Here is a 24233-nt window from a genome sequence, read left to right as displayed (position 1 = left end):
GATTGTGAAGACGCGTCCTTACTCTAAGATCGATTATGAATAATAAGAATTCATGAACCTTAGTAAAACTAATTGGTATTTCTGACGCAAAATTTTCAATTGGCATTTATCCGTTTCAGATCCGTTCATCATCCGTTTTATCCGTTATACATGCAGTAGAAGTCCGTTGATGAATTTATATGCCAGACCTCCAACGGATGTATAACGGACACGTAACGGATACAAAACGGAAACGAAACGGACGAGTACCGTACAAAACGGACGCGTAACGGACGTTCAAAGGACATTTCATCCGTTGGACGTCCGTTCAAAGTTTTGAACATTCTCAAAAATTTCCACCATACAGAACGGACGTCGACGGATAAAACGTACGCTAAACGAACATGCAACGGATATGGAAGGACGTCTAACGGATAAGAACGGATGCCTAACGGACATGAACGGATTGAAAAAAAGTTATCCGTTAGGCATCCGTTCGAGCTATCCGTTAAGGTGTGACCGAGACTGTAGGTATGACATTTAATATTAATTTTCGGCGTCATCTATAATGATTTAAATTATGTTGTTCTGCGTTCCATATATAGTCCATTGTGCACACTTACATTCATGAAATTTAAACTGTGTGTGCAAATTTCTTCAAGTCAGTGCCCGGAATGAATAATTGATTGATTTGAAGTTGATCAAATACGGCCATGGCATGCATGGAGAATTCTCTAGTTATTTTGTTACTATCTATGGTCGTATTGCTGATTGCATTTTATGGATACACCATAGAACAAAGAATCATAGCAGGAATTCAATTTAGTAATGATAGAAATGAACTGAAAGAGGAATCGAAATCGGGTTTTTTTAAAAAGCAAACTATTGCACATCGTAAAGAATTGGAAGAAAAAATATTATTATTGCACGAAATTAACAAGTTTTGCAGGAAGGAATCGCATGAGATGACAGCAAACATGGCGGAATTGATTAATGAAACAGGTAACCGTAATCAGAATATTTTAAAGGTAAACAAACTCAGTTGCGAAGACATTTCCATACGTCAATAGTTTATTTTTAGGTAGGAACTTAAATTCCAACATATCTAAATTTAGAATTATTTGAAAAGATAAACTCCATGCTTGACAAAAGCAGCTGGAAAGTTGATTGTGTGTTTGGCAGGTGTATTTATTGAAAACCTGTTTTCTTTAATCTGTCAACAAGTAACAAGATTTGTTATTAACTTAATAGACATTTGCGGAAACTAGGTATATACCTAGGATTACACTTAGACTTACGATCACAGTTGACGAAAATCAAGGGGTCATCTCAAAATTAAAAAAATAATAATAACAATAGAGGAACATGTAGTAAAACCAAATGATGCTTTTTTTGTTTCATGTTAAAAAGTCTTTTCGGCGACACAGTAACATGAATAATGCATGGCATATTATGGTCACAACAGATTTGAATCGTTGTATGGGATGTCGCATAACTTTGTACATTTTAAATCATCCGATGGCGTGTTCATCCTTTACTCTATACTGTTTAATGTCTATTTAATTTTCTACACTTCCTCTATATGTTATGGGGATTCGAACAATCTGTTGTCTTGTAGAAGGTGTCAATACTATATATTTTCGGATATGTTTTCTACCTTATTTTAGAATAGCAAAATCAACAACTATTTCGTTCAGCGGGTACTCTAGATCTACAAACGGTGCTTTTGACAATCACGGGAAAATGCAATAAGTCAATTTACACATTATAATTTAACCCGCCAACGCGCAGTGCTTTTGAAATGTTCAGTAATGTAAAAGCGCATAAACAATAGAGGGACTTGTCTTTAATATTTTGCGGATAAACGTTTTGTGACCGTCATAAGTGCACTCTATAGTAAAATCTTCTTTAATTGTATCGGTCTCGGATCATGAGTAACTGCTTATGCTTAAAGCAGACCAGACCCACCCATGTTCATGGGAGGAACTTTCGACATCGTAAAAATAAAACGTCAATACTCAAATGATTCCCAAAATCTCTATAAAAATTTAACAAAAACAACCAACTCAGAACCTGATAGTCATTTTACCTGCATTGCTGAAGGCAAAAGCAGGTCTTGTAACCGCTCGACCTTGTTTGTCCGTCTGTCCATCTGTCCAGTATACCTTGTGTATAAAAATTTCCCCACGGTTTTCTTGTCTTATAATGAAGTGAATGATTTTATATTTGTTATGCAGCTTATTAATTATGAGTTGCAGCGTGTAAGTAACTGTTACATCTGCCACAAAGTCAGTTCTTCTTTGCCGATATATTGAAATTTTACAAGACTCATTACACAAGGACAATTTTCGTCAATGTTTTCTTGGCTAATATAGATTTGTTTTAAATTTTATATTTCATTTTTGGTCTGCAGCTTCATCATGATAATGTTTTCTGGTAGTATGAAACCTTATAACACTCCCTCTTACCTTCCAAGAAAGGGAATGAATAGTTGTGCTTATTAATAAGTATATATCTGACCTCAATCTTGACTCTCAGCGACTTAGGCCTAGGTCAAGACCCGCTATTGGTCGTGTTTAGTTAAAAAAGTATATAGTAAAATTATTATTTGAGGACACTTATTTTACATTTAAACAGACGAATGGTCTAGATTATATATTCGACACAAAGATGTTCATTGTAAAAGGTGTTATATAAATATATATATTTTTAAATACAATAAACGTGCCCAATTCTGGAAAAAAAATCTATACCGAATGGCAAGTATAATGCCATGATGATGATGTTGATGATGGATGGCTGATTAACGTCCAGCGGCAAGTTAGGATGCATATTCAGGACGGAATAATGCTGTGAAGAATAAATAGTTCTTAAACACCCTCATGGCTGCATCCCCTCATTCTCTCTTTTCTTCAAAAAAGGAAAATGTATGTCTGAGCATAAACATTAAATGTTGTCAACATGACCATTAGTTGGTAGCCTTTTCTTAACACTAAGTCTTGCTGAAATTTATTTCTAATTGTTCCTATCCAACAAAAATTGCATTTTTTTTCATGTCTCATGTTTTAAATGATGTTTGTCCATTCTATCATAATCCGTATATTTACAGCGTGTATATTGTATAATCATTAATATAATGTGTACACATTACTACATATATTTTTTAAATAACCCCGTGGTTCAACTATAGAACGATGGTTTATATTTACACTTCGAGACGACCCAAGATTTAAATGCGACCTGTAAGTGTAATTGTAATCCTAATCGTAGGTGTATGACAGTTTCGGCAAATGTCTAATTACATTTATGTTAGATTTTTTGTTCAGGTTTTTTCTCATTTGCTGTCCATACAATTAGTATTTACAATACCGTTACCACATACTTTATAGATAATTATATATACAAAATAAAAAAAATAAAAATGCCACACACTTTTATATTATAACATTTTTTTTTAATTTGGTTCTCCCGGGAGGAATGAAATACCTGTTTTGGAACAGACCTTAATTTTCAAGTGGCAATAATAATGTTTAGAAAATCCTCCCATGCCATTCACTTTTAACATAGCCGTATTTGGCACAACTTTTTGGAATTTTGGATCCTCAATGCTCTTCAACTTTGTACTTGTTAGGCTTTATAAATATTTTGATATGAGCGTCACTGATGAGTCTTATGTAGACGAAACGCGCGTCTGGCGTATTAAATTATAATTCTGGTACCTTTGATAACTATTTACATCAATTTTAAAGATGGTAAAATCAGTTCTTATCCCTAATATGCAGTAAATACATGTCATTGCATTAATTAATCAACTAAATATACTATGTGACGTGGCTACTATAAAGAATTTTGGACTATTACACTAAATATCAATTAGTCCAGATGCCAGTATCACGAAAACCTCCCTTAAGTTTCATTTAGGAGAAAACTTACCAATTTAATTTGTTCTCGATATAACCTTTACTTGAATAGTAACCTGTGGCAGCGAATGGGTAAAACAATTAGAGAATAACCAACAAGGCGATGTAGTAACCGGTAGTAAAGAAACACTTCGGCAGGATATTTTGAGTGGTGCAAAAGTTCGGATCAGTTTTGGAAATTATTATGCGGATACCCAGTCTACGTCCATCCTAAATGATGAAGTGTGTGTACAGTCACTGTTTCATATAAGCAAGAATGGTTGGGATAAACATCAAACTGACGCATATTGGTGGTTTCTCAACGTATGTTCCACCGGAAATGTACACATGTCTCGATGGTATGTTGGATCTCATACCCAACCGTCAACACCAGAAACCAAAGCTAAATACAGTGTCAAATGGTTTACAAGGTATATAGAGTAGTAAATAACTGTCATACACCAATTTACAGGGGCGAGTGTGAGAAAAGCAGGTTTATATTATGGTTCTTTTGTATTGAAAAGGACACATTCATACAAAAGAGGGACGAGAGATACCAGAGGGACAGCCAAATTCATAAATCGACAATAAACTGACAACGCCATGGCTAAAAATGAAAATGACAAACAGAAAAACAATAGTACACATAACACAACATAGAAAACTAATAAATGAATAACACAAACCCCATCAAAAACTAGGAGTGATATCATGTGCCCCGGAAGGGTAAGCAGATTCTGCTCCACATGTGGCACCCGTCGTGTTGGTTATGAGATTACAAATCCGGTAAATAGTCTAATTCGGTAGGTCACATTTATGAAAGGGAAGGAGACTGTAGTTACGACGTAATGAACATATCCGATATCATTTGTGAAACGGTTATTCCATAACGGTCAACCAACTCGTGATGGCGTACGTAAAATTTACGAAGAGATGATTTCAACTTCACCATTTGGAACTCTTGATTTAATAGCTTGCGTGTGAGCAACAACCCTCTATCAAGAAAATCGTGATAGGAAATGCAAGCACGGGAATATCGTAGCAATTGGGAGATATATACACCGTATGCAGGTGCTGCTGGAATGTTGCTACTTAGAAATGGAAAGTTCACAATTGGAAAGCTGAAATCTTCTCTTTTGTCGTAATTTTTTTTTTCAATCGACCCTCATTGTCAATTTCTAGATGTAAGTCAAAATATTAGGCCGACTTAACTGTATCTGGTGTATCCTTTATCTCTAGTTACATGGGATAGATGCATTCGACAAAGTCACCAAATTTTGAATTATTTAGTGAAAGAACATCATCTATATAGCGGAAAGTAGAGTTAAAGGATATTGCTAACTTCTTATCTTTTTTCCTAAGAAGTTCCTGTATGAAGTCAACCTCATAATGATAAAGAAACAAGTCGGCAAGAAGAGGGCACAATTCGTTCCCATTGAAATGCCAACAGTCTGTTGAAAAACACGTCCTCCGAACGTAACAAATATGTTGTCAATCAAGAAATCAAGCATCTTGATAATGTCAGTTTCAGAGAATTTTTTGTTTGACTCAGAGTGATCCTTTACAAAGTAGGATTTATCCCTTCATAAGACAGGATACTTGTATCTTCGTTGACCATTCTTTTTTATGAAGCTAAGTAATACCAACTCTTTCAATTTGTCTTTTAGTTTGGAATGTGGAATACTTGTGTAAAGAGTAGAAATGTCAAATGTTTTAATACTGTTACAAGATGAAAGAGAGTTAGATTGTATGTATTCTAAAAGATCTTTGGAATTTTTAAGTATCCACATCTGATTCACGCCACCTCTAGAATAGGCAGTTTCACAATAACTTTGAAGCCCGTCTTTGATAGCTGATAAAATAGATGTTAATAATTTAGAAAGAGATTTCGTGGAGCACTTGGAAGACCCAGCAATATACCATTGTTTGTAAGGACAATTATGCAGTTTAGTTATCCAATACAGTGATTGAAGATCCATTTCATTATCTTTGGTTGAAATTCCAAAGGAACATAGAACAGAACTATAATTATCCAGGATTTCCTCTTTGGTAAGTGTCGTGAGGGTATATGTTGGGTTTCGAAGTGAATTGTCAATACCTAATTCGTTTATCAAGCAGTTAATGTAATGAGTTTAACACACAAAAAAGCGATGTTATTTGGGGCTTTATCTGCGGGGACAACAACATATTTGTCATGAAGGTAGGATAAGTGTTTTTCAACATTAGGGTCTTTAAAGATTGACGTAGCATGGGCATTGATAGACCCATTCAGTTTCCTAATTCTGATTTGTATCAACGACCTCACTGCCTTAATTCATACGGAAGGAGTGTCTACGTCTTCCTTCTCACGCTTAGCCCATTGCCTGGCATAATCCTTGACTGAATCCATCAAAATATTAAAGTTGTATTTCCAATTGATGGATTTCGGCTCACGATATTTGGGACCTTTTGATAACACATTTCGTAGGGAAGTGTTATTAACAATGTTGAGGTCACCGGTAATCACGTGGCCAGCCGGATTATATGTCAATTAGGAAATAGAACAAGTGCAATCAGGAGGTTTAGACTTGAAGTCGTCAATACTGAGATCCTGCAAAACGTGTTTGTAATTGAACATTTTAGTTGCAATAGGTTTGGTATAGGTATAAGAAATGATTGGTACAGACTGTTCTTTGAAATAATGAGGTATTTTCGAATGAACTAATTTATAATGAAGGATACTGCCTAAGTTGACGCCATCGAGACCTTTGTTGGCGACGGAAATATTGAGGAAAGATCTTTTCTCTTTTTCATCTTTTCCAATGCGGACTGGCTTGAAAAGTCTGTGGCTTGCAATATTCGAAATTATAGCTGTAAGTTTGTATTGGTTTAAATATGGGTTTGTAACATTGGTTTCCAAACATAAATTGAACAGAGAATGAAGTTTTGAAAGGGGTAATGAATAAAGTTTCGTGCGAATGTGATGAATACCTTACGGCTTCTGTATAAATAGCATCAAGTCATACAAAGCTCTAATTCTTTTGTCCGGATTTTACTATATTTGATATATTTTTGGGATTGAACAGCTCTTCAACATAAGTACGTATTAGGTTATGGACATTCACTGAGACAGCTGTGTCAGTAGAGTATTTGTTAACAGCGTGAGCAATACTGTTAAAACATGTTATGATTTTCAATTTTTCCGGCCTCGATCATCACTGAAGAGACATCAATCGTCGAAATGCACTTCTCATGCAGAAAAAAAAGATAACGTTAATGAAATGCTATTCTGATGCGGCTTTCATGTTAAAAATAGATAAAAAAAAAATAGATAATGACGTGTTCATCAATCATTTAAGACATGTTTCAAATTGAACTTCATAAAATGAACAACTGAAGTTTTCCATGCTAATTATATCAAAAGAAGATGTTGTAGTATTGCCAATGATACACCTCTTCACAAAAAACAAAATGACATAGAAATGTACAACTATATATCACCGTACGGCTTTCAACAACGAGCAAAGCCCATGCCATACAATTAGTTCTTATCAGATTTGTCTGTTTGTTTGGTTGTTTTTATTTGACATCTCACTATATTGTACTAAATAATTATTGCCAGACTAATGTTCTCTCTATTTTCAGACAATTAAGCTCAGACTCAAATCTTCAAATTCCCTTTATCTGCAACTCAGATAGTGGATCAGTAAGCTGTGGCAATATACAACATCTAACAAGAGCTGTTGCTAACGGAGCAGAAATTCACGTTACCAATGTAAATGGTAAACAAGCAGGAGCTCTTGAATTTTCAAATATAGCATACGATAAAGCTGAAACAAAAGTAGCTGGAAGCCATTTGTGGCATGTTAGTCAGTCAATTGTCGGAAATCATATAGAATTCCAGCAGAATTCGTATTGGTGGTTTAATCTATGGTCAACCGATGGAACACGTGATATGTCAAGATGGTCTGTTGGTGAACATACTGACCGAGGACATTCTAATGACAAAGTATCGATGAAATGGTTTGCTGATACATGTTGGACCTTAGCATACGAACATGACAAAGACGGACAAGCCATCGATGGTTCCCTTGACTTCTTACGCTCAGCTATTTTAGTTGGCAAACGGGTGAGGCTAGTTTTCCCAGATTATACGTGCGGAATTGAAGCTGACCAGTTAGTGGTAAGAAACGGTCATGTAACTGCGCAAGTTCTAGGCCATGTATCGATAACACATTCACAGAAATTTCAGGACAACGCATACTGGTATTGGCAAAATGTTGCGACGACCGGAAATGTAGAAACCATCCGCTACAATGTAGGTTCTCACACCAATCGTGGCAGTTCCAATGATAGACAGGCAACAAAGTGGTTCATTGACTCCAGGCCTTGGGTACACGCGTATTCCAACTCAGAAACAGGTGTAACTACACATGGATCTAAGGCGTCGTTGATACAGGGAGTTAAAGCTGGAAAGATGCTCAGATACATTATCAAATCTACTACACGTAATCAACAAAACAATGATTATATTGCTGTCTTTAACGCTGATAATGCAGATTTAAGTCCGGATGGAAATAATCTTGGTGCACAGCATATTCGGTCGATTGGGTTGACAGGAGATGGGTTATATAATGTAGCATTTGGATCTAAACCCTATTGGAATTTTATAATCGCTACGACAGCTGGTAAATTAGACGAAACAAGATGGACTGTTGGTGAACACCAGAGTCAAGGACACTACAATTCCACTTCCGCTATTGATTGGTTTGTTAGTTAAGATGTACATGAACTAATTCTCTGCATACTTATACACTGTATAAAGGATATAGTCAAATAGTTATTGTTAATTGGTGATTATTTTCTATATCTCACTATACTAAAATGGAAACAAACGTTAAAGCAGTTTTATCGTACTTACACCAGTAAACATAATAAGTTGATTTAGTTATGTATATTTCAAACAATATAGGCTTCATTTCTTTACTCTCAATTTCAAGAATCCGTAGCTAGCCAAGGCCTTAGCTACCCTTGAGGCAAGTGCCTCACTAAAATTTCGACACTGATTTTTTTTAATTATATAAATATAAATATGACAGTCATTTGTTGTTCTGTCTCAACCTTAATTTCTTGTCATCAATTCATTTCTTTTAAATTATTCTTCCTGGATATAACTCAGCATTACATTAACCTAGTAACGCTAATCATCATGGATCTCTGGTTAAAAACAGGCTCTTGCAGAAGAAGGAAAAGCGTGAACAGAGTCTGAGTAATGAATATAACTTCAATAGAACTAATCCAAAAACGATAGGTAGACTGACAAATCAAGTACTGGGCATCGCAACTTTAGGGGGCAGTCCTGTCTGCGTATTCACTTCTCCGTTTCACCAACTTTAATCTTTCTCTTAACAGATAAATGAAATACATAAATAATATGAAACATGCATGGATTAGTTTTATCAATGTTTATTAAACCTTAAAAATTGAAAGAACATCACATATTCTAATTTGACAATATTAAGGAACGGCCGCACCTTTAAAACGGAATTTTGTCTTTACTTATTCTTGACTACGGACTTTCGTGTCTTTATATTCGGGGTTTCGGAATCGAACATCCCAACCCCTAACCTGTAAATTTATAGATTCTGGAACTAAAATACCACCGACTATTTCTGAAAATAATTTGTAATTACGGACCTACATGTAAACGGCTCAAACTCCATTCCAATTCCCCTTTACCCTTTTCATACTTACTCTAGATAGAATCATATAATTCTATCCCGAGTTTGATATAAAAGCGAGTTTAATATTTTGTAACTGCAACTGTATGACGGTCCTTAATTCCCTTTTGCAAACAAAACTGTTATTACCGATGCTGCTTCCGAATTGCTGATGGAGAAGGATTCGGAAGAAGATACATCAATCATAGTGTTGAAGTTAGTGTGCTACCGCTTGAAACCCAGACTGCCCTGAAACGACTGAAAATTCGAAAAGAGCATGCGTGAGTGGCGAGAAATTGTGCAGTCTTGCCATGCTCCATGTTCATCGCGAAACGGATGTCAACAGACCAAATATTCTGAAACGAATTGGCGAAACCGGCCACAGAAAAATTGGCAAACTCTACTGAAACGATACGTTTGTTCTATGTTCTAGCGACAGACTCAAATTGATATTTGGATGATTATCTTACATATAAATTTAAATAAAAGTGTTAATAAAAGTCTTTAAATATGAAAAATTTATATAAAAAGTGTCAAAATTTAAAGCATTGTCCAACTCTTTGGAAATGCCTAAAATGCAGGATTTTGCACCATTCATTTCATACCCTCCAAAACAAAATTTCGCCTCGCTTCGCTCGGCTTAATTGTTTTGCCTCACTAAAAATAATATGCCTAGTTACGGCCTTGCTAGCAATACATTCTCTAATTTCTTTTACATATGATATATGCATTTTCTATTCCACAGTTAATAATAACAGATCTCACTGTTTACATCCAAGTCATAATGTTGACTCATTACCAATGGTACCACTTCTGCTTTATTATATATATCTCTAAATTCACCTTCCGTGACAAGGTAACACTACGACTATTGAAGTTATATTTTAATATAGCGGATGTGGTCGAGTGGTCTAGAGCGCTGGACATGAGGCTAAACATTAGTGCTGTAGTGTATCAAAGGTGTGAGTTCGAATCCTGCTGAGGGACGGACAAAAATTTGTCAGTATAAAATCTAACTCTAACACTGTTTGGTGTAATTTTCAGACTTATATATATACATATATATATATACAACTCGTCTAAACATCAACTCAACAATGTTAAATCTGTAAATTTGCTTTTGCAAATTTTTTGGTTCTTCCCTCGCCGGGATTCGAACCCATGCTACTGTGATATTGTGACACCAAATCGCCTGCACTGCAGCCGTCCCGCTAGACCACACGACCACCTGGGCTCTCAAAAAAGAGCTTTCGCTGGCCGTGTGTTACCTTTCCTCGTCAGTTTTAATCTAGCGGCGTACTACAGTACATGATATATAAGGCATGAAGATATTATTGTTACAGATCAGCTAAATTATCTATAGTAAAGGATCCTACAAATTAATGTAATATACAGTCACAGAAAATAATTATATTTATAAGTACGTCTGAGTCAGTGACAACTCTACAACAGATGTATCCATCGGATCGCCATCAATGATGGTGATACATGGCTGTGTACATATATATATATACAACTCGTCAAAACATCAACCCAACAATTTTAGATCTGTAAATTTGCTATTGCAAATTTTTGGTTTTTCCCTCGCCGGGATTCGAACCCATGCTACTGAGATATTGTGACACCAAATCGCCTGCACTGTAACCGGTGCGCTAGACCACACGACCACCTGAGCTTCAGATATATATATAGATATATATTCAACAATCAATAAACCCGATAATGAGTAGTAACTTTTCAAAACAAAATCCAGCGTAAAAAGACAATAATAGTAAAACAGGCAGACAGCAACAAACGACAACCCTTTAATTTCGTGTTCCTTACTTGAGAAAATAAATGATATCGCGTGGTTGAAAATATAAGTGAGCAACCAACATTTCCCTAACTGGACCAATGGTGTCACAACATAAAACCAAACTGACAAAATAGAAGGAAAAGGTTTGACACCTTTAAATTTAAACTAAGCACACACATTACAAAATCACAACAAAAGACATATGAACAAAGTATTGATATTGACAGGCATAACAATTAACCAAAGAGACATTCAAACCTATAAGTTGAAAATGAAATAATAACACCAATGTCTTAAAAAAACCCGACTAACAACAGTACACCAAAAGACAACATAGAAAACTAAAGACTGAGTAACACAAACAATCCAAAAAAATAAATTGGAATGATGTCAGATGCTCCGAATGGTAAGCTAATCCTTCTCTATATGTGGTACCCGTCGTATTGCTTATGTTCGTACACACCTGGTAGTAAGCCTAATACGATTGTTCACAGAACAGGATTGTAGTCAAGACAGTTGGAAAATATCCGTTGTCATCAGTAAAACATATATTCAAAAACGAGCAACCAAATTAGACGATTTTTTCTTCCTATTTCTTGACCTGGAAGACTGAGAGATGCTGATAGATGAACCCAACTGCCCGTCTGCATGTAGAGATGACTAAAATGAAAACATTAACCCTAATAGTTCTTAGGTTGGAGTGAAACTAGAACAGGTACAGCAGTCTACAGAAAGTCATTTTTACAAAAGAAATCTGGAACTTTTAGATTTTTTTCCCGATTTATTTACTTCAACTGCACCTGCGACCGGAAGTACTTGTTTCTTGGTATTTCAATAATAGACACGAATAGTAGTCCTATGCCCGCGGGTTTACCCTATGTTAGGAAATTTTAGGCATTCAAAATACGCACTTGTTCCAACATTGAAGGGAAACTCACTCCTTAAATGTCATGATGTTTATATATCTCAACTTGTACGATTCGCTCGTGTATGTAACAATGCTTTAGATCTTAACGAAAGGAATTTCTGTATTACTGAAAAGTTATTACACCAGGGTTTTCGATATCACAAACTAGTCAAAACGTTTACTAAATTTTATCATCGGTATAAGGACATCATTCGTAAATATAGCTCAACATGCAGACTTCTTATACGTTCAGGTATTTCACATCTGATATTTTATAAAGATATTCTTTATAAAGCACAAAAATGTCAGTATTCACCTCAGAAGCTAACAAAACCTTTAAAAAGACTTATTAAGAAGGCATATAGTTACGATACTGTTGTCAGGTAATTAAAAATTGCATATTTTGGCGTTAATATTGATTCACTTATAGGGTCTTTGCATCGGAACTAAACACATTTATCTAAAAAACAGTTGTTGGCAATGGCATGACACGAGTTATGTTCTTCTCATATATGTTATGATGGTATGATACTAAACCCCTCACGGGAAGGATTGTGCCTGATATTCATATGATGACGACACAATCTTTCAAGCAGTTTAATTGAAGTCTGGAGCTGGCATGTCAGTTAACTGCTAGTAGTCTGATGTTATTTATGTATTATTGTCATTTTGTTTATTTTCTTTGGTTACATCTTCTGACATCAGACTCGAACTTCGCTTGAACTGAATTTTAATGTGCGTATTGTTATGTGTTTACTTTTCTGCATTGGCTAGAGGTATAGGGGAGGGTTGAGATCTCATAAACATGTTTAACCCCGCCGCATTTTTTGCGCCTGTCCCAAGTCAGGAGCCTCTGGCTTTTGTTAGTCTTATATTATTTTTAATTTTATTTTCTTGTGTACAATTTGGAGTTTGGCTTTCATTATCACTGACCTGTATATATATTTGTTTAGGGGACAGCTGAAGGACGCTTCCGGGTGCGGGAATTTCTCGCTGCATTGAAGACCTGTTGGTGACCTTCTGCTGTTGTCTTCTTTATGGTCAGGTTGTTGTCTCTTTGACACATTCCCCATTTCCATTCTCAATTTCTTAATACATATAACATAACTATTATTCCGAATTATTTTTAAAAAAAAATCACTAATTTTAAAAGAAAGAGTATTTGTGGTATTGCCAAGGATTTTTAGGAGCTGATTAAGATAAATCCAGAACAGGGCTTTGAAAGCATGAAATTTATAACGTGTTGTTTCATTTTTTTACAGCACAGGGTCGATAACTCTGCTGGTGGACTATAAGTCACCGAACGTATTATAAGCTCAGTAGCAAGTCCATTGACAATGAGTTATAATAATTTATAGTAAACCAGTCAAAATTTGTCCGTTAACGAACTTTGAATTTCAACTTCCTCAGAAAAAGTAAACCTTAGATGAATTTGGCTTCTTTTTTTAATAAATGCGGCGTAAAGCAACCAACAATCAATCAATCTTTTTTAATATCCTTAGGAATATATAGCTCTTCAATTGTTTCGATTCTTAATCATCCTTGACTTCAAATATTCGGGCTTAGGAGTGCCTGAAAGGAAGAATAGAAAATCCCTTCCGATTTAATAAAATTGTGTTGTTTCCTTTCTAAATAATATTGACCATCAGACAAAATGTATTTTATTTCGTTTGAAATAGGGTTTTTCCCGTTTGCTATTTGTAGTATTATTTATAGATGGGAACTAGTATAACTAGTTCGGATACTGGTTTTGTAACAGTATGTACTATTTATAAGTTTGATCTTAGGTGCAGGAGGCACGAGGAAAGTTTTGGCGGTTTTTATGGGTGGGGTTTAAAGGTACTATATAAAGTTTGGGATTTAAATGTATTAGTATCGAAGGTATACACGGGAAATGGTTTAAACCTGTTTATGTCAATATGGGGCTATGGATTTTTTTTCCGGACAAACTTTTTTATAAAAAAAAACAAGCTATTTTTTTTCGCGACAAGTCGAAAACATTTTTTTTCTTTCAATTTTAGCATTACACATAGTGGCAGCTGAGGGGGAAACAAACATTTTTTTTCTCAGAATCAAAACTCCAAAAAGGGAAACAAACTTTTTTTTCTAAAAAATTCCATAGCAATACCCCCGCCCCCCCCCACAAAATGAAATGGTTGCTGCCTTATGTCAATATTACTACGCAGTAAATCGTGTAAACCTGTTTATGTCAATATTACACTTCTGTAGAAGTCATATTGGTACCGATAATAATAATAGTTAACTTTTCAGAGGCGACAGCTTATTAAGAGAAATGTAATTATTTTCGTAAGATAGCAATATTCTATACATCCCAAAATTATAATTGCTTTATGAACAATGTGTCACCAAAATGCCTGCAATTGAACTGTTGGCAGTTCCTAATTAAGAATTAGTTGTCTTCCTGGGCTTGAATTGTTTATATGGTATTGGTTTTACTTCTGAAGGTCGTACCATGAACTGTAATTTTTCACACATTGGCCGTAGTCATTATCGTCTTACTGGATAGTGTTATCAAGCCACATTTGCTAATTCTTTTTTCAAAACAGGCGAATCATGTTTTTTGTATGCATTGCAATGAGAAATTTAAGAGGTTTTTGTGTTTTTTTTATACTTTGTTTCCAAAAATTTACTTACATATCTTAGTATCATTTTTCCGTAAACCAATATTAGACACAAACAGTCATCTGAATGCAAAAAGTAACAATGTATCAGGGTGACATTTTTATCCCCTAAGGATAAAGTCTATTATACACTGCATATTAAATCAAAAACCCTTGAGGATATCTAATGGCCGTTAAGTGTGTTTGTTTGTAAGTCTGTTGGTCAATCTTTATTTTAAATATTAAAGAGTTTTTCGTGTCTTGAAGAAATTTAACTGTGCAGAAACTCTAAGTCTATTAGAAAGCAGGCACGCGTTGTGTTGTAAATCGATGAAACGGTTTACATAGAGGACACAATTTACAATACTACTCGATTACCTTTAAGTTATCCTCTGTCTATTAAACAAATGTGTTCGATCTACTTTATATTTTTATTTTATGTAGATTCTGAGGATTTGATTATTTGGTTTAATGGACTTTGACATAGCTTTCAACAACTGCGATTATTCTGGTCTTTTGTTGTTTTCATTTCGTTTTGTGTCAATCTGTATTGTTAAACCTTTTTCAACTCGATTTTACATTTCGTTTTACGTTGTGATATTACACTATTGTCAAGAGGGAGGTAGTTTAACATATAAGTAACATGATAGGGTGCCACACGTGGAGCAGGATCTTCATACCCTTCCGGAGCAACTGAGATCACTCCCAGTATTTAGTGGGATTTGTGTTGCTTAGTCTTTTGTAAAATTGTGTTTACAAGAAGCAACAGAAATCATCGATATTCAAACCCATTGAGAAGATAGAAATAATTCACTGCAATAAAAGCCCGAGGGAGTTTGGGGAAATTTATTACAAAAAGATTCAGATAGAATTATAAAAGTCCAAAAAAAAAAGAGAAGCAAGAATTATACTTGAATGCGATATTTCTGTTTCGTCTAACTTTTATGTTTTCATCTTTAAAATGGCTATCTTTTACAAAAAGAATAACATACCAACAATCAATTCTAATTTATAGAATTGTAAATGGACTAACAACTAATTACTTAGCAATGCTAAATAGTAATGATGTACAACACCACAACTTACGATCTGTCTCTAATAATGATCTATTCGATCAAAGACAAAATACAATTTCTATAAAAAATCTTTTCATTATTCTGCAACCAAGGTAAGGAATAGTTTACCACTCAAAATAAAAAATTGTCGTAAATGTGAAATTATTCAAGAACATTGTTATAATCATTTTCTTCAGAATTCTAAACAAGTCGAATATTTTTTTCTTAATTTCTTTGGTTTTAAGAATATTAGTATTTAATCAAAAGTTTATCAATTATTACCATTTATCGCCATTTGTATGTGTAAATGATTGAATGTGTACAAACTAGATATACATATTGTAAAATATACAAAAAGTATTGTATCTTAATATATGAATGTACGAATGTTAAATGTATAAATGTATTTTGTTTCATATAGAAATCATATGAACGAGACCGAGTGCTTCGACAGGGTGAAAAACACCATCGAAACATTTACAGTTTATAATTCATCTAAGAAATAATATATTCTTACTTTTTGAAAAATGAATAAAAATTTAAAGAACAATAGCAGATGCAAAGTTTTTTCGAAGTACATTATCTTAAATGATAAAAATAAAATTAATCAATAAATTTGTATTTTAAACAAGATAATTAGGACAAAGGTGTTTTTGATTTGAGAATGGAACAGTATCACAGTTACACAACTATCGATAAAAACCATAACGATCAAAAGCCAATGTGTTACCTATTATAATTAGCTAATAATGCAACCATCGATTTAGAGAAAAATCTATACCATATCATAAGCTATTCATTTTTATCTTATAACGTCTTTGGTTCGAGCGCCACAGACGAGTCTTTTAAAGACGAAACAAATGTCTGGCGTTCACAATTTCAATCCTGGCTAATTATGAGTTTATTGGCATATGCCGATAGGAAGCCATTGTTAGAAATGATAGCAATTATCATCTATCTATTAGACAAAAAATGCTCATGCTATATATCCATCTTTTGTTTTAATGCTAAACATAGGGAAATTGTATTGAAAAGCTTCAGGCTTTCCCGATGGAATCTGAATTTGATAATTACGTACCTAATTAATAGGAAATGGCCACAAGCAATGCTAATTATTTTAAGACGAGTTAATTTGTTTAAACTTATTGTTAAAAATACTAGATTTTATTTTAGATCTTCTGGATCCTCTGGTACCTCATCACCTATTAGCCATACAAATATATTGTTTGGATAACATTATTTAAACTAGGATATGGATAACATCTTCAAATTTCTCCTTGCAAAGTTGACATACATGATCAGAAATGAATGTTTTTGTGTCTCCGTACTTCAATTCCCGGCTGATGATCCTAAATTCTAAGTTTATTTTGTTAATACCTGTCTTTGTTTAAAGTTTTGTGGTATAAGAAGGGTTCGAAATAAAAATAACTTTGATTGAATGGAATCTATTGTTTTTTGTTTGCTGTTGTTGTTATGTTTGTTTCATTCATCATTGCAGATCTTCACGTATCAATGTGAAGTTACATATATGCAGTACTCTGAATCGTAAGTGTTTCTGTTTGTCGCTTGTGTTCTTCTTATAGTTGATGTGTTTCCCTCGGTTTTAGTTTGTAACCCGGATTTATTTTCTCTTAATCGATTTGTGACTTTTGAACATTGGCTTCCTACTGTTGTCTTTATTTGTAATGCATACTGACAATGGTTAACGCTGTAGTGTGTTTTTTTGTCACGTTGAATTCGTTAACGGAGTTGTGACGTTATCCTTTCGATACGGTAGCTACGCTGAAGTGCAAATATTTTGTGATAACGCTGAATAGCGATGAATTACATTAACCATATTTTCAATGTTTTCCATCTTCACATTTCGAATAAAAAGTCATTATTTTGTATTAAATACTGATTTTTAAATAAATAATAGATGATTTCACCAGTTAGCTTTAATAGTAATGAAGGCCGTACATTCGACCTATAATGGTTTACTTTTATAAATTGTTTATTTGGATGGAGAGTTGTCTCATTGGTACTCACACCACATCTTCCTATATCTATATAATAGTCATTGAAGTCATACAAAAGTTCAAAAATTAACAACTATAGCCGCTGCATGCAAAGTTAATTTTCAATCTAGACCAGTACTATTTTAGATCACTATAAATCGTGGTAGTTTTTTTTGTATGTAAATACTACTTGATTAGTCAGAATGACACGAAACAAAAGCTTTCAATCTGTTCATCTGCTGTTAATGAGAGCAAGTGATAAAATTCATTACCGTAGTTATTATTACTGAACTAGAGAAAATATATATCCTTTTAAATCCGTTTCATTGTGGTCATCGGAAGCATAACTCTTTTATTTGTAATACAAAAACTTTCAATTGATTGGTGAAAGATGAATGATAAAATTCTGGTCAATATTATTAATGGACAGTGATTGGTCGAAAAGGAAAAAACCTTCTGTAAAAAACAAAACCGCAAAAATACTAACTTCAGAGGCAAGTTCAAACGGAAAGTCTCCAATCAAATGGCATATTCAAAAGCTCGAATGGACAATAACTGTCATATTCCTGACTTGGTACAGGTATTTTCTTAAGTAGATAATGGGGGTTTAACCCTGGTTTGAAACACCATTCGAAAAGATGTACATTGAAGGTAGAGATGAAACTGTTATATTACCAAGGTACTTCAAGATGAAATAAGATAGTCTACTACAATTAAATAGACTTATTGCAGGATGATAATTCTTTTAACCATACATATTCATAACGATACCGCAATGCCATCAAAGTTATATGGAAAATAATGAATGGAAAGGTATATGCTAAAAACTAACAATATTTATTTCTCATAATAATTGCAACTTAGTAGATTCTAAATTAGTCCTCACGCGTCATATTGACCATCGCACATTAGCGAAAAGAGCATCTCCTTTTGTGCAGACGATCGCACCTCGGAAACCTACATCTATATTTTCAATGACAATAATTAAACACATATTTTACACTGATACAGTGAACTGTATTTTGATTGAGATCTAGAGGCTTCAACCAATTTATGACACAACTGTACCATGACATGTGGCCTATTTCGTGTAGGCGTTTAGGAAGCCATAATGTTTGCATTAATAAAATGTCTTCAATTTAAACAAAATTAATCATCCTCTATTTATTAAACGAGTACGGTATGGTTGTGAAAAATGGAGAGATGAAATAAACAGCACAAGAACTAGACATTATCTATATCGTAATTTTGTGATCTTATAATAATCTGATTTAAGCAAATGAAGGCGCTTATCCTTCAACTAACTTAAAGAGAAAACTTGTTTTTAACTTGGAAGCCATTCTTCCTAAGGAGTTTATATAGATAGCCGTAGGAGCGTCCCCATCTCTTTACAGGAATTGTAACTTTGTCAATTTCGCCATCTTCAAACGTTGATCGTCGCAGAAACGCCAGCTGTCCGTCGTCCATCATAATGGCATCACTGTAGCAAAAGCTACAATATACAAGTACAAATAGATTTTACATGCGGTATACATAGTTTGAAATAAACTTTTTCTATCTATGTAACAACTATACTTAAGTCTTCGAGAAACCGTTTGAGTTCAAACAGTTGTAAGGTGTATGATCTGTTTTAATATTCTTGAAGCACACAATTGTCAAAGTGCAATGACATTAAAATAGCAAAGTTAATCAATAAAAGAGATTACGCGCGTATACTAAAGACAACGTCATTTATAGTCCTAGTATTAAGTGCTGCATTGTAGGTATTGTGGCAAATCAAGCTAAGATATTTCCAGAAAATACAGACTTTATTACAGAGCATTTGATTATAAAATATTAAACAACGAAAGACTGCTTGTTCTGCCACGCTATTCTTCCGTTTATTGTTTCAAAATTTCTAAACAACCTTTACAATAAAACAAATAAACTCATGCCGAGTCATTAAAGTCCAGTCACCCTAGATGGTGTATTTGCATATGTCCTATGTGTACTTACTTTTAACTAAATATCTTTATTTAAAAAAACATAGTGTAAGGACGGCAATCACTTATATTTCATCGACGAAGAACCGAACCGTCCCATCCAGAAGTTCAAGAGAAAATGACATGGACTTTTAATGAAATGTTGATATACGTTAAATCAGCAAAATAATAGTACATGGTATTAAAATGTGTAACAATTTTTTTCAATGCGAAAAAATATTAAATTTTACTCTAGTTCAAATCAGCAAATTGAATTAAAAAAAAAAGAATGATACGTCATGCAATGATATATATGCAATGAGAGCCCAGGTGGTCGTGTGGTCTAGCGGGACGGCTGCAGTGCAGGCGATTTGGTGTCACGATATCACAGTAGCATGGGTTCGAATCCCGGCGAGGGAAGAACCAAAAATTTGCGAAAGCAAATTTACAGATCTAACATTGTTGGGTTGATGTTTAGACGAGTTATATATATATATATATATATATATAACATCTTCATGCCTTCTATATCATGTACTGTAGTACGCCGCTAGATTAAAACTGACGAGGAAAGGTAACACACGGCCAGCGACAGCTGTTTTATTGAGAGCCCAGGTTGTCGTGTGGTCTAGCGGGACGGCTGCAGTGCAGGCGATTTGGTGTCACGATATCACAGTAGCATGGGTTCGAATCCCGGCGAGGGAAGAACCAAAAATTTGCGAAAGCAAATTTACAGATCTAACATTGTTGGGTTGATGTTTAGACGAGTTGTATATACATTATGTACACAGCCATGTATCACCATCATTGATGGCGATCCGATGGATACATCTGTCGTAGAGTTGTCACTGACTCAGACGTACTTATAAATATAATTATTTTCTGTGACTGTATATTACATTAATTTGTAGGATCCTTTACTATAGATAATTTAGCTGATCTGTAACAATAACATCTTCATGCCTTCTATATCATGTTCTGTAGTACGCTGCTAGATTATAACTGACGAGGAAAGGTAACACACGGCCAGCGAAAGCTCTTTTATTGAGAGCCTAGGTGGTCGTGTGGTCTAGCGGGACGGCTGCAGTGCAGGCGATTTGGTGTCACGATATCACAGTAGCATGGGTTCGAATCCCGGCGAGGGAAGAACCAAAAATTTGCGAAAGCAAATTTACAGATCTAACATTGTTGGGTTGATGTTTAGACGAGTTGTATATACATTATGTACACAGCCATGTATCACCATCATTGATGGCGATCCGATGGATACATCTGTTGTAGAGTTGTCACTGACTCAGACGTACTTATATATATATATATATGTTTAAAACAAGTTTACAGATTACGAATAGTGCAAAACAGGCTAAAACAAATTGGAAACATGGCTTGTTTTGAATAAAATTAAAATGCCGAATTGAGGGAACCATACCCTCTGCATTGGTGATTCGTTCGTAAAAATGGTCGTTAAATTTTAAGTAGATGGCGTGCGTGTATGTTCCGGACCATATGAGTATTTGGACCATACGCGTATACTTAACTCTTCATAAGGTATGATTCTTCTATAGTTGTCACGTAATAAAAAGACGCTATAAAAGGTAATTTCATTATATCATAATAATAAAAAGATGAACTAAATTTTAAGCAGCTTTATAAACTTATACACCGTATTTGATTTAAATCACAAGTCAAAACTATCGTAAACAAGTTTTATACATTTGGCCACAACATGCACCGTATGGTATTTAGAGTGAATGGCAATATGTAGACTTGGAAAGGGATCGTGCACAAGCAAGACCTGCAAATACAGAAAAGCTATGGTACCGTGTGGAAATAGATGTCACCCATGGCATACATGCAATAATATAATAAGTGATGATAAGTTTTTGATAACTGACTATGGAATCAATTCTAATGTTAATGTAGCATTTGAATTATAAAATTTATACATTTTCATGTAACCATCATTGCTTTTTTAGAGATAAAGTTAATTGTATTATTGAAACGTTTCTACTGCTAAAAAATACCTATGTGGTCCAAATACTCATTTGGTCTAATCCGTTAATAACCAAAAGAGTATATACTCATGTGGTCCGACCATACGAGTACGGTCGGACCATGGAAGTAATATTTAAATATTACTTCCATGGTCGGACCATATGAGTGTCAGGACCATACGCGTCTGGTCCAAGTAATCATACGGTCCGGAACATATATATATATACTTAGTATATATATACATATGTTTGTGTATAAATTATGTAATATAGATTTAAATACTTACAACAGTACGCAAAGACAATAACACATATAACAGATCTTCATGATGGTGTGTCTGCAATTACAAAGGAATTATTAATTGTAACAATGAAAGCAACCAAGCCCTTGTTTGTTGGTTTGCATGTACTTATTTTGTGACAATAGTGAATACCCATATCCTTTATTTTTCTATAAAAGAATGATTTGTTTCTTTTGTTTCAAATAAATCCGATGTCTCGTGTAGAGAGAGTGCCACGCTCTTCGCAGGTTAAAAATCCTTGCAACAACTCTTTGAGGGGTCCGTAGGTGGCCTGTTGTAAGGCAAAATTTCTGTCCCTATCCTATAAACCCTCATTTTCCAGTGGCAGTCCAAATTTCCCCGACCAACATCCCAGATGGCCTCTATTGTGACAAGACCTACCTATTGTATTTATTGTAAATTTGTTCTTGTCCTGAATATGCATGACATATTTGCCACTGGACGTTAAGCAACCAACAATCAATCAATTTTGTTTCAAATATTAACTAAAGCGGATATAATAATGTCTTATTATCAGCTTGTTCCGTTCAATTTTGTAAAAATAGCCAAAAACAAGGCTGATAAATTATTATAATTGATTGAAACGAATGTCAACTGAGAAGTGAAACTAGGGATGGTACCAGTTGGAAGACCGATTACGTATATTTATTTGATCCACAATGTTTTGGGGTCTTTTATTGATAATGAGTAAATAATAAATAGCTAATATTTTTTTATGTTTTATCAATGAAATGAGATCAAAAAGGAATTTTCAAAAAGAGGATAAAAGGACTTCATTTGCTTCAAACATATTAACGCACTGATTTCCAAATGAGACTCATTCCTTTTCAATTCGCCCATGCAAATCTGTTCTCCAACATAGTGACAAGACGACAGTTTGTCTAAATGTTAAAAATGATAATGGTGAATACTTTTTGAATAATTTTAACGTTTCTATCATTTTATATAAAAAGGATTTTGAATATTTTAAATGATTTTCCTAAGTAAATAATCATTTTAAATTAGAAGATATAAATACAAAATTAAACAAACGAGTACTTACTTGATTATAAGGAATAGTATTCTTCTCTGTAAAAGAATGATTTAATCTGTGTTTACAGCTTATCCACTAACCTCCAGCACTTAGCACTTTTAGTTTACGATTAATTGTATTTATACAATTGTTTCAGCCTGAACTATCGAATTTCTATCAAGTGTAAATTTACATCACAATCATTAAATTGGTCTATATCACGATATCGTGTTTTGTACAATGTGACTTCAAGTTAAGTAATGTTATTATTTTTTTCACATTTTTTTCGAATCACTATAGTATGCAACATTTTTTATCATCGAAAAGCTGGCAATACAAAATAGATGTTCTTCTAATCCTTCTTGGTTATGTCTCTTACGCAAGTAGTTCCCGTCACCCTAATTGGCAAGCCATATATGGTTGATTGACTTTTATCACAATAGGCTATGTCGTGGAGTTTAAATAGGGGGGGTGAAGTATTAAGGAAACATAATGACCAATACTAACGACTTGAGACTTACATGTATAACTGATCGTAATGCTTCCGTTGTTTATTACGTGTTAATATCTTTATTTCTTAATTGCAACAAAGCTTAAATTATAAACGAAATAGAATAAAACAAATACCACGAGCATTAAGAAAAATCTTTCAAAATAACGAAAACAAAATGGTAATTTATGTATCATTGCCATTTTGCTTAGTTTCTTTTGTTACCTTTTCTGACATCGAACGCGGACTTCTTTTAAACAGAGATTTACTGTGCGTATTGTTATGTGTTTCTTTATTCTTCATTGGATAGAGGAATAGGGCGAGGGTTGAGATCTCACGAAACATGTTTAACCCCGCCGCATTTTTGCGCCTGTCCTAAGCCAGGAGCCTCTTGCCTTTGTTAGTCTTGTCTGTTTTTTTTTAAATTTTAGTTCATTTATATGTTTTAGAGTTCAGTGTGATGTCCATTTATTACTGAACTAGTAAGTAATTTTATTGAGGGGGCACCTGTCGGTGTGGGAT

General features: G+C 34.2%; 1 protein-coding gene and 1 long non-coding RNA gene across 2 annotated transcripts; one reads left to right on the top strand and one right to left on the bottom strand.

The window, feature by feature from the left end:
* The first annotated feature begins 590 nt into the window (after positions 1 to 590).
* LOC139523115 (uncharacterized) lies at positions 591 to 8848 on the top strand. Its single transcript, XM_071316896.1, has 3 exons — positions 591 to 981; positions 3952 to 4309; positions 7503 to 8848. Exons 1-3 carry the CDS (start codon positions 693 to 695, stop codon positions 8635 to 8637), a joined length of 1782 nt encoding a protein of 593 aa, XP_071172997.1. The 5' UTR covers positions 591 to 692; the 3' UTR covers positions 8638 to 8848.
* Positions 8849 to 18770: 9922 nt separating this feature from the next.
* On the bottom strand, positions 18771 to 23332 carry LOC139522306 (uncharacterized). Its single transcript, XR_011664378.1, has 3 exons — positions 23252 to 23332; positions 22195 to 22245; positions 18771 to 19444 (listed from the first exon to the last, which is right to left on the bottom strand). It is a non-coding gene; the product is annotated as an uncharacterized lncRNA (long non-coding RNA).
* Between the last annotated feature and the right edge of the window lie 901 nt (positions 23333 to 24233).

The sequence above is a fragment of the Mytilus edulis genome, chromosome 5, assembly GCF_963676685.1.
Source record: "Mytilus edulis chromosome 5, xbMytEdul2.2, whole genome shotgun sequence".
NCBI lineage: Eukaryota > Metazoa > Mollusca > Bivalvia > Mytilida > Mytilidae > Mytilus > Mytilus edulis.
The sequence above is the reverse complement of the archived record's forward strand: the minus strand, read 5'-3'. Positions and strand labels throughout refer to the sequence as shown.

Excerpts from the sequence above, each read along its gene's own strand:
- LOC139523115 (XM_071316896.1), top strand. The coding sequence starts at position 693 with ATGGCATGCATGGAGAATTCTCTAGTTATTTTGTTACTATCTATGGTC. Across the intron at positions 982-3,951 it reads GGAATTGATTAATGAAACAG|TAACCTGTGGCAGCGAATGG; the intron begins GTAACCGTAATC and ends TTACTTGAATAG. Across the intron at positions 4,310-7,502 it reads AGTGTCAAATGGTTTACAAG|ACAATTAAGCTCAGACTCAA; the intron begins GTATATAGAGTA and ends CTCTATTTTCAG.